At 59.2% G+C, this 16,256-nt stretch overlaps 2 protein-coding genes across 17 annotated transcripts; one reads left to right on the top strand and one right to left on the bottom strand.

Moving 5' to 3' along the window:
* Nucleotides 1-145: 145 nt before the first annotated feature.
* Nucleotides 146-3,654, top strand: PUSL1 (pseudouridine synthase like 1). 13 transcript variants are annotated; one of them, XM_033432628.2, is made up of 8 exons: nt 146-704; nt 967-1,024; nt 1,134-1,321; nt 1,481-1,630; nt 1,719-1,892; nt 2,662-2,716; nt 2,796-2,958; nt 3,440-3,654. In XM_033432628.2, the coding sequence occupies exons 1-8, from the start codon at nt 640-642 to the stop codon at nt 3,523-3,525; spliced, it is 939 nt and encodes a 312-aa protein (XP_033288519.1). In that variant the 5' UTR covers nt 146-639; the 3' UTR covers nt 3,526-3,654. The 13 variants fall into 13 exon arrangements, 12 of the variants coding, with proteins under 12 accessions (XP_033288519.1, XP_033288520.1, XP_033288521.1 ...); XM_033432629.2 differs by having other exon boundaries at nt 3,322-3,654; XM_033432630.2 differs by having other exon boundaries at nt 3,299-3,654.
* INTS11 (integrator complex subunit 11) lies at nt 3,561-16,233 on the bottom strand. Of its 4 annotated transcripts, XM_033432620.2 has the most exons (19): nt 16,076-16,227; nt 14,707-14,855; nt 13,155-13,252; nt 12,728-12,801; nt 12,264-12,409; nt 11,230-11,423; nt 7,173-7,271; nt 7,051-7,085; nt 6,667-6,805; nt 6,140-6,204; nt 5,783-5,972; nt 5,538-5,621; nt 5,033-5,122; nt 4,758-4,920; nt 4,539-4,646; nt 4,388-4,449; nt 4,175-4,317; nt 3,959-4,088; nt 3,561-3,875 (listed from the first exon to the last, which is right to left on the bottom strand). In XM_033432620.2, exons 2-19 carry the CDS (start codon nt 14,720-14,722, stop codon nt 3,813-3,815), a joined length of 1,899 nt encoding a protein of 632 aa, XP_033288511.1. In that variant the 5' UTR covers nt 14,723-14,855; nt 16,076-16,227; the 3' UTR covers nt 3,561-3,812. The 4 variants fall into 4 exon arrangements, with proteins under 4 accessions (XP_033288511.1, XP_033288510.1, XP_004272319.1 ...); XM_033432619.2 differs by lacking the exon at nt 14,707-14,855 and having other exon boundaries at nt 16,076-16,233; XM_004272271.4 differs by lacking the exons at nt 11,230-11,423; nt 14,707-14,855 and having other exon boundaries at nt 12,181-12,409; nt 16,076-16,233.
* Nucleotides 16,234-16,256: the final 23 nt, after the last annotated feature.

Here is a 16,256-nt window from a genome sequence, read left to right as displayed (position 1 = left end):
CGGAACGAGGCCGCCGCGCCACCGCCCCGCCCCGCCTGTCACCGCTGGGGAGCGTCGCCAAAGTCCGCCGCCCGCGCGCGCCGCCCGCTGTCACCGCCGGGGAGCGTCGCCAAAGTCCGCCGCCCGCGCGCACTGCCCGCTGTCACCGCCGGGGAGCGTCGCCAAACGCCCCGACGTCCCGCCCCCTTCGTCCGGGCAGGCGGTCGGAAGTGTGGGTGGGCCCAGCAACAGCCGCGGGAGCCGTCGGGCCCCGCGCGTTCCAGCGATCCGGCCGTTAGGCAACCCGGGGAATTGGCAACAAGCGCTCGGCCGGACTGCGGCGGGAGGATGGGGTTGGGGGCCAGTGTGTGGCCGGCGGAACGTGAGAGTCTGCGTGGGGCTGTCTCCCCTGGGTCGGCACTTTGCACCCGCTCCCTAAGTCTGCCCCGCCTCCGCCCCCGCCCTGGGCGGCCAACCGAGGCTGCCTGGGCGGGGCGAAAGCCCAGGCGCAGGCGCGGGATTGGCCCGGGGGCGTGACCAGGCTGGGTTCGCGGGCGCGCGCGGGCGCAGCCCCACGTGCCGTCCCAGTCCGCCTGCCGCTCCGCGGGGTCCGGTTCCGCCTGGCCCTCCGCCTGCCCCAATGCCGGGTCCGGCCTGGCCATGGGCGCGGGCTCAGTGCGGGCGCGCTACCTCGTGTACTTCCAGTACTTGGGCACGGACTTTAAGTACGTCATCTAGGCCTCCCACCCGTGCCCGCAACCCCCTCATGTAGCTCGGCCCCGCGGGAAGCACCCGAGCTCGAGCCAGAGAGCAGCCGACGGCCGGCGCCCGAGGGGTTGGAGGGATTTAAGTTTAGGGCCCACACCTCCGGCCTCGGGCCCCGGCCTCCCGGGCATGGAACGGCCGCCTTTGGCCGCATAAGATGGGACGGGCGGGGTCCGGGGCGGGGCGGCCTCGCGCGCTAACCTCCGCCCGCCCTGCCCACAGCGGGGTCGCGGCAGTCAGGGGCGCCCAGCACGCCATCGGAGTCCAGAACTACCTGGAGGTGAGCTCCGCCGGCCCGCGCCAGGGAGGGGTGAGGGAGGAGGGCGACCCGGGGGTGGGGCAGATGGGAGCCCCGCCCGCGGCCGCTGTGCGCTCCCCGCCCCCCTCAGGAGGCCGCAGAGCGGCTGAACTCGGTGGTGCCGGTAAAGTTCACTATCTCCAGCCGCACGGATGCTGGGGTCCATGCCCTGAGCAACGCGGCGCACCTGGACGTCCAGCGCCGCTCAGGCCGGCCCCCCTTCTCCCCTGAAGTCCTGACGCAAGCCCTCAACACCCACCTGAGGCACCCGGCCATCCGGTGAGCACCTCTCTGCTCTCCCGGAACTCGTCCATTATGGTGGAGGCGGGAGGTGAAGAAGGACTCTGTATCTGGACAGGACTCCTTGGGGGTGATGGCAGAGATGCCAGGGTGTCACATGGACAGGGCAGGGGGTCATTCCTGGCCTCGTTCCCACAGGGTACTGCAGGCCTTCCGTGTGCCCAGCCACTTCCATGCCCGCCACGCAGCCACGTCCAGGACCTACCTGTACCGTCTGGCTACCGGCTGCCACAGGCCTGACCAGCTGCCCGTGTTTGAACGAAACCGGTGCTGGGCGCTTCGGGCTGAGTGAGTGGGTGTGAAAGTGACCCTGAGGGGTTTGCCAGGCTCGCCTGGCCGGCCATTCGCTCCTGACCACTCACCTGGCTCCCTGCAGCTGCTTGGACGTCGCTGCCATGCGGGAGGCCGCCCAGCACCTCCTGGGGACACACGATTTCAGGGCCTTCCAGTCGGCTGGCAGCCCGGCCACCAGCCCGGTGCGCACCCTGCGCCGAGCCTCCGTGTCCCCCGACCCTGCCAGCAGCCCCTTTGTCCTCCCCGAGGAGAGCAGGTGAGAAGGGCAGCCTACACTCTGGTCTGGAGGCTGCAAAGGCTGGATTTAGCTCCAGCACCTTCCCTGGTGCTGCACTGGGGGCTCCCTGGGCACCCGTCCAGCCTTGGGGGAGAAGGAGGTGCCAGTCAGCCAAGTGGTGTGGCCCCAACACCCGTGAGCCTGCAGCTGTGCCCTCCCCTGGGCTAGGGTCCTGCCAGGCTGGGGGGCAGAGGGCAGAGAAGGCTGCCTAACCTGCCAGAGCTCACTGCCTCGTGGATGGATCCCGGCGGTCGGTGAAAAGACTCCACTGGGGGAGAAGCACCAAGCCAGTGGTTCGTTCGGGCCCAGGCTGGCAGGGGGTTGGTTCCACTGCCCCCAGCACTGGCCCAGGGGCCTCTGGCCAGACCGCAGCTACTGACTTCCAGAGCCTTCCCACTTGGGCCCAGCACTGAAGGGAGGAGGGACTTTGCACAGCCAGCTTCCAAGCCTCCGACTCCTGCTGGAGAGCCCAAGCCCCAGGGCTTGAGTCCCTGGGAGAGAAGCTGGCCGCTCCACCTCCTTCGCAGCCCCCGAGCCCAAGGCCTCCTCCTGCAGCCAAGACCCTGGAGGCGCTGCTGTCCCCGCTCACAAGCAGCAGTCCTCTGGCTTTAGTCTCCCTTCCGCCAGTTTCATTTACAAGGGGTTGGGGGGGAGTAGGTGGGGGCCCCTGGGGTGGGACGCGGGGATGCCACACTGGAGGGTTGAGGCTGCCCTGAGGCCCAGACCTCATGGGCACCTGTGTCCCCAGGCAGTTGCGGTTCTGGAGCCTGGAGTTTGAGAGCCAGTCCTTCCTATACAGACAGGTGGGCTGTGTCCTGGGGCCCTGCCGGGGGTGGAGCCTGGGGCTCGGGCGGCTGCAGCACTCTTCACCTTGGGTCACAGGTGCGGAGAATGACATCTGTGCTGGTGGCCGTGGGGCTGGGGGCTTTGATGCCTGCTCAGGTGAAGATGATTCTGGAGAGCCAGGACCCCCTGGGCAGGCACCAGAGCCGTGTGGCTCCCGCCCACGGCTTGTTCCTGAAGGCGGTGCTCTACGAGGGCTTCGGTAAGAGGCAGCATGGAGCGGTCCCTGCTTGTACCCCGTTGACTGACGGACCCCTCCCAAGGCTGAGTCCTTGCCGTGGGAGGGGCTCTCAGTGGCAATGCTGTCCCAGCAGCTGGGACTCCAGCCTGTGGCCAAGAGGAAAGCCAGAGCCCAGCAGCCCAAGCCCCAGCCTGGCCCTGTGGGGAGGGAGGCTGAGAGAGCGTTCTAGAAGGCAGCAGAGGGTAGAGAGGGGCTTGAACTCTGGGGCGAAGGCAGGGGGCTCTGCAGTCCTGCTGAAGGCTCTGGCCTGGCCCCTGCAGAGACTGTCACGCCCCCAGGATGACCTGGGGTCTGTTCACAGGTCCTGCCTCTATGTGCCCTCAGAGTCCACAGCACAGAGGTCACACGTGACCCGACACGCAGCAAGGTCAGGGCAGCCGTAGCACACTAGGCCCAGCTGCTGGACGCTGCCCAGCTCTGTACACCACGGTGCATCACACAGGGACCACGGCAGGCCCCACGCCTGTCAGCCTGGACCTGCCACAAGTCCCCGCCTGCCCCGGGTGGGCTGCCAGAAGTGGGGTGTAGGAGACAGGCGCAAGCACCGGAAAACGAGACACCCAAACAGCCTGTGGTTGTTTTTACTGGAAATCAACACCCCGGGAGCCCCCCCCCATCTCCTGGGAGCCCAGGAGCAGAAATAAAAGGTGAAAAGCCCCCCAGGTCCGTTTCTTTCTTCGGCCAAAAGCAGCCACTCGGGCAGGGGCGTGGTGGCACTGTGGTCTCTGCACAGATGAGGGTCGTAGCCAGCTGTGGGCTCCACATCCGAGGACACAGGGAAGATCCAGGGTGCACACAGTCCTGGCGGTGGGGCCTCAGCTGGCCTGGGGCAGGCCCTTCTTGAGCAGAGACGTGAGGTAGCTTCCCAGCTCCTCGTCCTGCAGCCACAGGCAAGAGGGGCCATTGGTCCCGGTGAGGCAGCCCAGGGTGACTGGGTGACCCCACCAGTCCCGCACCTTACCTGGTAGGTCCAGGAGACCAGCAGCACCTTGGTGCCTGGGTCCTCTGAGTGGGCAGCGGCCTGAATGAGGATGGACTCCACGGTCACGGAGCCGTCAGGAAGGTGTTGCACGCAGTGGTCCTTGAGGACGCTGCGGGGAGGCACAGTGAGCCCCTGCCTGGCGCCCCCGCTGGCGCCCCGCCCCCCAGGTCCGGAAGGCGCGGCCGCAGCGTCTACCTCTTCAGGTGGCTGTACACGCGCACGGCTGTCTCCTGCTCTTTGCGCGTGTCGTGCAGGTGCACACGGCAGGTAAAGCGCAGCTGGTGCTCGGCCAGGCCCAGCTCCTTGAGGGCCTGCTCTGAGGACACGAGCCGGAAGTTCTGTGGGGCAAGGGCAGGTCAGGGACGGCGAGGGCGGACCCCACCGCCCCCAGTGATGGCTGGCACTCACACTGTCCTTCATGATCAGGGTGCCATGCAAGAGCCGGGGCTTCTTGGAGTCAGGGAGCAGCCCTGTGGGGCAGGGGCAGCGGTCAGAGCTGTCAGTGGGGCCACCTGCCCAGCAGCTGCCCCGCCCCCGCTCAATGGGCCCTGCCGCTCACCCTGTGCCATCTCCCGCTTCAGCAGCCCCAGTGAGATGCCCACGGGGATGCTGGGGCTCGTGGGCAGTGTCACCGTCTCGCCGTTGGCCGGCATGTAGCAGCTGACCCCTGGGCCGGGGTGTGGAGAGAACCTTAGTCCAGACTGGCGGGCCCTGCCTGCACTGACCCAGCCCGCATACCCTCCGTGTCACCCAGCCCGCCCTGGCCTGGGCTGCCTACGGAATTCCTGCTCAATCTTCTGCTTCAGAAACTCCATCTTCTTGGCCTCGCCGTGCACCAAGAGCACGTTCTCCGGCTCCGCCTGACCCACCAGCTGCATGATGCCCTTGGCGTCCGCGTGGGCGCTGAAGGACATGTACTCCACCTGCATCTTGACCTCCAGCTGCGGCATCACGGCAGGCAAGCCATCAGCACAGGTGGTGGCTCCCAGGGCCGCCCCCCCACCCCCGCCACAAGAGGGTCCACAGAGCTGGTGAGAGAGGGTGAGGACTCACCACCTGCCGCCCCTCCATCTCCAGCTTGCGCTGCCCGCTGAGGATCTTGTGGCCCACGGTGCCCTGCACGCAGTAGCCGGGCATGATGACCTGCAGGAGGGAGGGATGGACGAGCAGCTCCCCTGCACCTCCTGCCTCCTACCTCAGGGCTTCCTCCCGGGATGTTCTCCCACCCGCCCCTCTGCCCACCTGAACCCAAACCCTTGGTGGAGGCCCCTCCCCCTTCCAGGGCCCACTGCAGACCCAGGCAGGCTCAGGGGTCTCAGCACAAGCCCGCCCAGGCCTGACCCCCATGATGGCTACTTGGGAAGCCGGGGGCTTTCCTGCCTGGTGCAGACAGGCCAAGACACAGCAAGAGTCTGAGCCTGGGTCAGACACCGATGCCCAGGGTACCAAGCTGCCGCCTCCTCCTGACAGCAACAGTGTCCCCCCAGCCAGGGGGAGCCCCTGCCCCTCAACCTCGCCAGCCCTCCAGGGAACCGGCCCTGGGGCCCAGACCCCTCACCATGTTCTTCTCGTTCCCTGCCCACTTCCTGAAGATCTGTAGGGACTGGCCGGCATGCAGCATCCCTGGTGTGGCAAACACGACCTTCGGAGCAGGTGTGGGACAGTCAGGGCATCAGATGCCCCCCTGCCCTCAGCCTTCTGACCACTGGTCTTCCCGGCACAGAGGCGCCCCGCTCCCCTGCGCGACTTGCCGGCAGGGCCCCAGCCCAGCAGAACCCCACCCCAGCCGGCAATGGGCCGCACCATGGGACCCGGGCTGTCGGCAAACGCCCGATCGAAGGCCTTGATGTGCTTGAACTCAAACATGTTCCTCTGCACAAAGGTCTTCCGGATCTTCTGGTTGGTCCAGGGGATGAAAAGCTTGTAGTAGTGGTTGGCCTTCTCCGTCAGGCCCGTGGAGAAGTAGATGGGGGCCTTCAGGTCCATGCGCTCCCTGTGGAGGACGGGGCTGGTGGGGAGGCTGCAGGGGCAGGGCTGGCCTGCAGCCCCCATGTGCCCTCAGCCTGGGTTGGGTCCAGTGCCAGGAAGGGCGCTCCCCGCCCTCTCTCACCCCACGGCCAGCAGGGCCGGGCCTCCAGAAACCGTCGTGGCCACACCTACCAGAAGGTCTCGAGCAGGATGCAGAGCTCCTGAGCACGGCCCAGCGCAAACACGGGGATCAGCACCTGCAGGTGGGGTGGGGGTGGGGATGGGAGGCCAGCTCGGGAGGAACCCCTGGCCGCGCCGCCTGGCCACCGAGCCCACAGCTGTGCAGAGGCCAACAGTTGCTCCTGTGGCCACCTTCTCAGGAGACCAGCCCTGCCAGCAGCTCTGATGGCCGGAGGCCCCATGCAGACTGCCGGAAGCCCCCCCCATTCTGTCCCAGCACAGCCTGTCCCAAAGTGACCATGGTGGACACTCTGGCCAGCCCTGCATTGGGATCTCAGTCACGAGGAGTAGGTGAGCCCCACACTAAAGGGTCTTCGGGGGAACCTGTCTTCCCAGTGCTGAGCAAACCTTCCTCTCTCTGTGCCCAGAACACAGCACCCCTGTCCCTGACCGCATGCCAGGTCAGCCGAAAGACCCGTGTAGCATGGCCAGAGGCACACAGCCAGCCCCACCTGGGGCACCCGCTGCCCACCAGCTACCTTCCCGCCACGCTCCACGGTCTCATGGACCTTCTTTAGGAAGTCTCGCTCCCGGCAGCGCTTCGAGTCTCGGATGGTGGTGGCGTACGTGGATTCTGTGATCAGGAGGTTGGGCCGGCATTTGTCAATCCAGGCAGCTCTAGAACACAGGTGGGTGTGGCCAGAGGTGGACAGGCCACACAGTGGCAAGGCTGTACACAGCCATGGCCCTCCTGGACCCTCTAGCAGGCAGCCTGCCTCCTCTGCACAGGCAGCACTTGAGGGGACAGAACATCCAGGGACAATGACATGCAGACTGCTCGGGAACCCAGCACACCCCTCAGGGACCCTGTCCCCCGGGGGGACCCGCCCAATAGGATGAAACAAACGTACTGGCCTACTTACCCCAAATGCCGGTCTGGGGTCATGTTATAATCCCCCTAGCAAAGAATGTGGCAATGAGGAGGGTGCCTCCTTCCTCTGCCTGGCCAGCCAGCCCTTCCTGTGCCCCAAGTGCTTCCACTGACCGTGTAGACCACAGACTCTGAGCCCACTTTAATCTGGAACATGGCCGCCCCCAGCACGTGGCCCGCATAGTAAGCCTTGATTTCCAGCTCATCGTCCACCTACAGAGAAGAGGGCTGACCTCAGGTCTGCTGGCTGTGCCGGGCAGAGGGCAGAGGGGCAGGGAGGTGGAGCCTGGGGCAGTAGTGGGCGCAAGTTGATGACATCATTCTAGCCTTTCATCATCCCTGTTTTTTCATACACGACATCCAGTTCTCAATCAAAAGCAGACACAAGGGCTTCCCTGGTGGCGCAGTGGTTGAGAGTCCGCCTGCCAACGCAGGGGACACTGGTTCGTGCCCCGGTCCGGGAGGATACCACGTGCCGTGGAGCGGCTGGGCCCGTGAGCCATGGCCACTGAGCCTGCACGTCCGGAGCCTGTGCTCCGCAACAGGAGAAGCCACAACAGTGAGAGGCCCACTTACCGCAAAAAAAAAAAGCAGACACAAGAGATGAGACAATAGGGCCAGAAAGAAGAGGAACAACAGTCCAGAGAAACAGATTCAGGGCTCCTGGAGTTTTCAGACACAGGCTTTAAAAGGATTGTGATTAAAATATTCAGAGAGAGAAAAAATTAAGAATGTTGGCAAAAAACTAGAAACTATTAAAAACAGTGGAAATTGTAAAACCAGGAACTATAATAACCCAAGTTAAGGATTCAAAAGAGCCATACTATCCCAGGTAATCTACGTATTCAATGTAATCCTTATCAAAACACCAGTGGCATTTTTCACAAAACTGAAACAAATAATTTTAAAATTTGTGTGGAAACACAAAAGACGCCAAACAGCCACAAGAATCCTAACAAAGAACAGAGCTGAAAGAATCACACTCCCTGACTTTATACTACAAAGCTGCAGTCATCAAAACTGCATGGTAAAGAAAATCGGAGCTGGAGCAATCAGGCTCCCTAACTTCAGAGTATACTACAAAGCTCCAGGAATCAAAAATGGTACTGGCACAAAAACAGAAATATAGATCAATGGAACAGGACAGAAAGCCCAGGAATAAATCCATGCATCTACGGTCAATTAATCTATGACAAAAGAGGCAAGAATATACAATGGAGAAAAGACAGTCTCTTCAATAAATAGTGCTGGGAAAACTGGACAGCTACATATAAAAGAATGAAATTAGAACATTCTCTAACACCATACACGAAAATAAACTCAAAATGGATTAAAGACCTAAATGTAAGACCAAATACTATAAAATTCCTAGAAGAAAACATAGGCAGAACACTCTGACATAAATAGGAACAGTATTTTTTTTGGATCCGCCTCCTACAGTAATGGAAATAAAAACAAAAAAATAGAACCTAATTAAATTAAAAGCTTTTGCACAGGGACTTCCCTGGTGGCACAGTGGTTAAGACTCCGTGCTCCCAAAGCAGGGGAACCGGCTTCGATCCCTGGTCAGGGAACTAGATCCCCCACACATGCCACAACTAAGAGTTCACACGCCACAACTATAAACAGACATACAGATGGCCAAGAGGCACATGAAAAGACGCTCAACACCACTAATTAATACAGAAATGCAGGGACTTCTCTGATGGCACAGTGGTTAAGAATCCGAGCTCCCAATGCAGGGGGCCTGGGTTCGATCCCTGATCAGGGAACTAGACCCCACATGCATGCTGCAACTAACAGTTTGCATGCCACAACTAAGGAGCCCACAGGCCACAAATAAGGAGCACATGTGCTGCAACTAAGGAGCAGGCGAGCCACATCTAAGGAGCCCACTGGCCACGACTAAGACCAGGTACAACCAAATAAATAAATAAATAAATAAAATATACTTTTTTAAAAACAGAGAAATGCAAATCAATACTATAATGAGGGGCGCTTCTCTGGTGGCTCAGTGGTTAAGAATCCGCCTGCCAATGCAGGGGACACGGGTTCGAGCCCTGGTCCAGGAAGATCCCACATGCCGTGGGGCAACTAAGCCCATGCGCCACAACTACTGAGCCTGCGCTCTAGAGCCCGTGAGCCACAACTACTGAGCCCACGTGCCACAACTACTGAAACCCATGTGCCTAGAGCCCGTGCTCCACAATGAGAAGCCATGGTAATGAAAGGCCTGCACACCTCAATGAAAAGTAGCCCCCACTCGCCGCAACTAGAGAAAACCCGTGCGCAGCAATGAAAACCCAAAGCAGCCAAAAATAAAATAAATAAATAAGTTTAAAAAAATTAAAAATAAAAACAATGAGGTACCACCTCACACTGGTCAAAATGGTCATCTACAAATAATAAACGCTGGAGAGGATGTGGAGAAAAGGGAACCGTCCTACACTGTTGGTGGGAATGTAAAATGGTGCAGCCACTTCGGAGAACAACATGGAGATTCCTCAAAAAACTAAAAATAGAGTTGCCATATAATCCTGCAACCCTACTCCTGGGCATATATCCGGAGAAAACCATTATTCGAAAAGATAAATAGACCCCAACGTTCACTGCAGTGCTATTTACGATAGCCAAGATATGGAAGCAACCTAAATGCCCATCAACAAATGAATGGATAAACAAGATGTTGGTACAAGGACTTCCCTGGTGGTCCAGTGGTTAAGGATCCACCTGCCAATGCAGGGGACACGGGTTCAATCCCTGGTCCAGGAAGATCCCACATGCCGCAGAGCAACTTAAGCCCATGCGCCACAACTACTGAGCCTGCGAGCCACAGCTACTGAGCCCACATGCCTAGAGCCTGTGCTCCGTAACAAGAGAAGCCCCTGCAATGAGAAGCCCACGCACCGCACTGAAGAGTAGCCCAACTCACCACAACTGGGAAAAACCCTCATGGAGCAACAAAGACCCAGCGCAGCTGGGGCGGGGGAGGGAGAAAAAGGGACTTCCCTGGCGGTCCAGTGGTTAAGACTTCACCTTCCAGTGCAGGGGGTGCGGGTTTGATCCCTGGTCGGGGAGCTAAGATCCCACATGCCTCGTGGTTAAAGAACCAAAAACCGTAAAAAACAGAAGCAATATTGTAACAAATTCAATAAAGACTTTAAAAATGGTCCACGTCAAAAAAAAAATCTTAAAAAGTAAAAAGAAAGTTGTGGTACACATATACAATGGAATACTACTCAGCCATTAAAAAAAATGAAATCTTGCCATTTGCAGCAACATGGATGGACTTGGAGGGCACTATGCTAAGTGAAATAGGCCAGACAGAGAGACACACACTGTGTGACCTCGCTTGTATGTGGAATCTAAAATACAACAAACTAGTGAATGCAACAAAAAGGAAACGATCACAGACGTAGAGAACAAACTACAAGTGGTGAGAAGGAAGAGAGGAAAGGCAAGACAGAGGTGGGGGATTAAGAGATACAAGCTATTACACACAATATAAGCTACGAGGATATACTGTACTACAGGGAATATAGCCAATGTTTTATAGTTACTATAAATGGAGCATAACCTTTGAAACCTGTGAATCACTATGTTGTCCACCTATAATATATAATATTGTAAATCAATTATATATCAATTAAAAAATTTCAACAAATTTAACAACCACTTACATATAACCAAAAAGAGACTTAATGAACTAAAATATCTAGTAGAGACTATCCAGCATGAAGCACAAAAATAAAAGGACGATGAAGGCTCTGGAGAAGCAAGACCTACATTCAGCCTGGAGAGAGCAATGGGCAGACCCAGAGGCCTCAAACCTGAGCAGGCGCAACAGGACGAGAACAGGTGGGGCCAGCATAGCATCCCTCCAAAGTCCACAGGAAAGGACATAATCCCACAAGCAGCCAAAGAAAAGATTCTCTTCCAAACAGCAGATGGGAAGACACATTCAAAATACTGATAGTAAATGCTGCCCCAGAATTCCAAACCTAAGGGGAAAAGTCTTCAACATTTGCAGACAAATAAAATTTGAGAGCATTCATCACCAGCAGACCCACAATGGTGTTCTTCATCCCAAATACAAAGTGAAGAACACAGGCAGTAGAGGGGAACAGTGGGAAAGGCAAACAGAGACGGCGCCCGGCAAATCTGACCTTACCAGCATCAGCGGTGAGGTCCCAGGGGTCTCGCACGCTGAGGGAATTAAAATACATGGAAACAAGAGCCAGTGAGTCAAGGGAGGAGTAAATGCATTTGAGGTGCTCCGAGGCTCTTGCACCGTCCCGGAAAGAGGCAAAAGTTCCAAGTACCTTAGAGCTCTGTTGTCATGGATGTGTTTTGTAATCTCTACCACTACAAAAATTATAAAACAATATTTAATTACTTACCAAATAAGAGGAGAAATAGAGTTTTTAAAAGTCAATCCAGAAAAAGGCAATAAAGGAAATAAAGCATAGAACAGGCAGCACAAATAAGAAGCAAATGGTAGGAGGATACAGCTAAATCCCAAACTATTACCCGTACAGTCCAAACCCTCCACCTACAGGACCGGCTATCAGGCTGGATTAAACCCAAACTACTTAAAACATGATGCAGAAAGAAAGTACAAAGATGGGAAAGGATGCCCCGTGCAAACGCTAACTAAGGGTGGGGGAGGGGGAACGGTGACCCGTTCACCAGAAAGGTGGACTCAAAGGTAAGAGCGTTCTTGAGGAGAAATGCACTACTTCATCTTGACAAAAGGTTCAACCAGGATAAGACGACCCCAAATGCTAGACACGTGGTAACAAGCAAAACCCAGACTCTGAGGAAAAGCAGACAACTCCGCGAGCCGCGGGATAAATTTCTCCACATCTGATATCACTTTCCTGCCTCCTCGCTGGCCCCCGGACAACTGCCACTGAGCCACAGCCCACACTCCGGTCGGCGTCCCGCCCAGCCTGCCCCCCCGCCTCAGCCCCGGCGTGCTCAGGTGGCACAGGTGCCCTCTCCCGCCTCTTCAGTGCGCTCAGGCAGCGCCGGGGAGCAGCAGAGGCCCTGCCAAGTGCTGCATCCGCCTCCAGGCAGCTCCCCGCCGGCAACACAGCGGGGTGGGGGTGGGGGGCCTGACCTGCACAGTCTGGTGGAGGTGGACGGCCACCACCTTCTTCATACAGTCCTTGATCATCTGGGACGTGAAGAAGTTGGCCTCACCCTTCTTGTCCACGGCAATCTTGCGGTAGTCCTCCAGCAGGATGGGGCAGATCGCCTGGGTGGGCTGGGTCATGTAGATGGGCCCGTCGTAGCCCACCATCTCGCTGAAGTAGGGGAGCGCCCCGCAGTGGTCCAGGTGGAAGTGGCTGGGGAAGCAACACGGGTCAGCCTGGAGGGCCCTCCGCACCTCCCCACGGGGGCTACCGTCCCCCCTTCCTCGCTCGCTGAGGGCCTGCCGTGCACGCCTCAGACACCCCGCCTGAGAGCCGCAAAGCAAGAGGGAGCGAAGGGGCCGGAGCGCAGTCGCCCTGGGGCTCAGCGCCCCAGCGTCTAGCGGCGCCACCAGCACGCAGTCACTCTGGGGTCAGCCTAATGCTCCAGGAAGGAACAAGGAGGGGCTCAGGGGGACGCGTATCAAGAGTCGCCACTTGCGTGGGTGGGCGGGTCCTGGGGAAGGCACCCACCTGATGATCACGCAGTCCAGGAAGTCAGTCAGCCGGCCGCTGCGGGTGATGTAAGAAAAGTCGGGGAAGCGCCTCTGTGGGGTAGGGGAAGGGTCAGGATGCCACCGGGGCTCAGGAGCCAGTGGGGCAGCTGGGGCTGCAGGCACGGCCCCCGGGGCTTAGGGTGCAGCTGAGCCTGACCCCCACATCCCCACCCCGCAGGCCCACCGAGACCGCCAACTGCTCAGAGCCTCGGAGCGTCCAGGAAGCGGGTCAGCTGCCCAGCTGGTACCTGAGCCGGGAGCCCCGATCTGGTACAGACCGACCCCGCGCAAGTGCCCCACCTTGCCCCCTCTGTGGGTCAGAGCCTGAGACGCCGAGGCCCGGGCCCACGGTTGGTGATGCCAAAGAGCAGGCTGGGTGGCGGCCGCCCACCCAAGGGACTCACGTCGTCACTGAAGCCCATGTGCATCCCGCAGTCCAGCATGACGTTCTTGCCCGCAATGGAGACCAGGATGCAGCTTCGGCCCACGTCCTGGCCAGCCCCTGCACGGGTGGACGGGTGAGAGGTGCTACCACGCTCCTCTCCCCGAAACTGCCCCTGCGAGGATGGCCCCAGCCCCAAGGCCAAGGCCCAGCCGCCTGCTGCAGACCCCTACAGGACCCTCTGGGCCCCTGGCCCTGCAGAACCCTCTGTGGCTGCTGTGTGGACAAGGTGTGAGGTGAGAAGCATTGCCACCTCTGCACATGGGCAAGGGAAATGCACAGGGAGGGGACAAAGCACCAAGGCCACCTTGGACCCTTCCCCATGATGCCTCCAGCCTCGGGCCCTGCCACTCACCTCTCAAAGCAGTGGCCCACAGGCTTGAGGCCAGGAGCTGAGTAAGGGGTGCTGGCCTGTGGTCCCAGCACTCTAGAGAGGCAGGCCAGGGCTCCTTGGGGCCTCACCACCCCTCCCAAAACCTTAGCTGGGGCCACATCTGAGCTGTGACCACCAGGCACCTCCTGGTGGTGCCACTGCAGAGGGACACTGCGTGGCTTTAGCCCAGCCACGGGGAAACATGGCCCTAGCTGTCCAGCAATGACCAAATAGAGTGGCCACAGTACAGACGCCCCACCGCTGGGCCCCCTCAGGTACCCCCAGCCCAGACTATAACCCGAATCTCATCCACAGTGCTGACCTCCAAGCCCTGCCCAGATGCTCCAGGCCCAACGGGGCATATCCCGGCCACCTCATACGGCCATCTGTCACCTCCTCTAGGGTCTGGGCACCCAGAAGGAAAGGGACACAGCCTCACAAGGCCCGATGACAGCAAATGACCTATTTTTCATCTTGGATCCTACAAGCCTCCCTCTGCAAGTAACCTCCTGAACCTTCTGTTAGCACCACACACACCAGGGTGACCAGGCCACCGCCCAAAGTGGGCCGCGGCTGGTCCTCAAGAAGCTTCAGTCACCTGTGACAACGGCAGGTGAGAGCAGCCACGAGCTTCACCTGTGAGCCTCAGGCAGCCCAGCCACAGACAGTGGCCTCGAAGTCTCTCACAGGCCTGCTCCCCCCACCAGGATGTGAGCTCCCTGAGGGCAGGGTCTCAGCCTGCTTCCTATTGCACCTCCAGCCCCAAGCCATGCCCCGCTCAGAGGCACTGAAGACATGTGTGGGAGGGAGAAGGGCCACCCCTCTTCACGGACGAGGATGTGAAGTCCCAGAAGTCACGGGATCCGCCCACAGCACATGGCTCCTGAGCATGGGACCAGGGACAGTTTTCCAGACTCCGGAGCTCAGCTCTGAGGCACTGGCCGCCTGCTCCCAACAGGAACACCCACAACAATCCCAGGAAGCAAAGACAGTGGCCCGAACTGGGCAGGCGAAGTAGGGACAGAGCCTGGGACACACAGGAGGGTGGGAAGAAAACAAGGAGACATGTGGCCGCAGGGAGTTTAGGTTCCAGGTGGGGGGTGTGTGTGTGTGTGTGTCCGAGAACACGGACAATAATCACCTAGACAAACTTGCATTCGGGGAGATCAGCACCTCAGGAAAAAGTAAGGCAAGGAAGGGCACACAAACTTCCAGCCCTGCCTGAGAAGACGAATTCCGAGCAGGGTGGAGAGGGACAGCTGGGATGAGAGGGGCAGCTGTGCAAAGGCCCTGTGGTGGGAGAGACCAAGGGGGTCATGAGGCAGAAACTGGCAAAGACAGATGGTGACACAGAAGTAGTTCTGCTCTGATGGTGCTGTGGCTGAGTGACTTTGGGGGCACACCCAGGTGCAGATTTGGGGTAAAAGAAGCAGTAAGAAGATAGGATCATTCAAGAATGAGCGGTGACAGAACAACTAAGCCCGTGAGCCACAACTACTGAGCCCGTGTGCCACAACTACTGAAGCCCGCATGCCTAGAGCCCATGCTCCGCAACAAGAGAAGCCACCACAATGAAAAGCCCGCGCACTAAAACCAAGAGTAGACACTGCTCGCCACAACTAGAGAAAACCCGTGCCCATCAATGAAGACCCAATGCAGCCAAATAAATAATAAATAAATCTTAAAAAAAAAAAAAAGAATGAGTGGTGAGAAAGGGGTCACCTGGGAAAGGGTCAGGCTGGAAGGATCCTGCAAAGGCCCCTGGAGAAGAACCAGGCGTGGGGAGAGCGTAGGGCTGAAGCAGCCAGAGGGGACCCGGAGCCAACAACTAGGAGAGGCCGTGGGGGTGACGACACCTTTGGTGGGGTAGGATGTGCGCTGTGACCCAGCAGGCCAGGGTCAGGAGTGTTCACTGCAGCTGTCAACAGCTCAGTGTCCACGCTGGGGGCTGGGTGGGCTATTTTGAGGAGAGCTCACCACAAAAGAAAGGATGTGGAGCTGCGGGGGACATCCCTAGGAGAAGATGCTTCCAACACACGGCCAGGGCAGGGGGCAGGTTCCCGAAAAGCCCCTGGCACGTGTGCACGGAGACCCCAGCTGTTTCTAATTCTGAGTGATCTTTCCTCCTTCACACTGTTCTGTACTGCTTGAGTCTTTAAACTGTGCACTTACATCTTTTGCAAAAAGCAAAGTTTTGAGGGTTTTTTTGTTTTGTTTTGTTTTTTAACGCTGCGGCGGTCAAGTAAAACAAGGGCTGACTTGGGGTGGACCGCAGACGGGTAAACGGGTAAACGGAGGCTGCAGGGAAGCGGGACGCGAGACAGATGGAGGAGGTGGAAGGGCAGGAAGTGGCGAGGATGCAGAAGCAGAAGAAAGGCGCCCTAAGCACCGGTGCCGGGCAGGGGGCCGCGCGGCAAGGACGACACGTCCCGGGGTCCCCGGCCCTCCGAGCCTCCCACCGGCCTTTTCGGGCGCTCCTCCCGCGCCGCGCCGCACCGCGCCGCACTCACCCAGGGGCGTGACCCTGATCTCGGGCATCCTGTCGGGCGCGCTCAGCGAGCCGGCGGGACCACTACTGCCTCACGAAACCCAGGAGCCTGCGTCCCGGAGTCCGCCATGCGCGTCCGACTCGCGGCGACGCACTGCGCAAGCGCAACCCCAGAGGCGCCAGCTTCCGGCGCGCCCGACGGA

This window comes from Orcinus orca, chromosome 1 (assembly GCF_937001465.1).
Source record: "Orcinus orca chromosome 1, mOrcOrc1.1, whole genome shotgun sequence".
NCBI lineage: Eukaryota > Metazoa > Chordata > Mammalia > Artiodactyla > Delphinidae > Orcinus > Orcinus orca.
The sequence above is the reverse complement of the archived record's forward strand: the minus strand, read 5'-3'. Positions and strand labels throughout refer to the sequence as shown.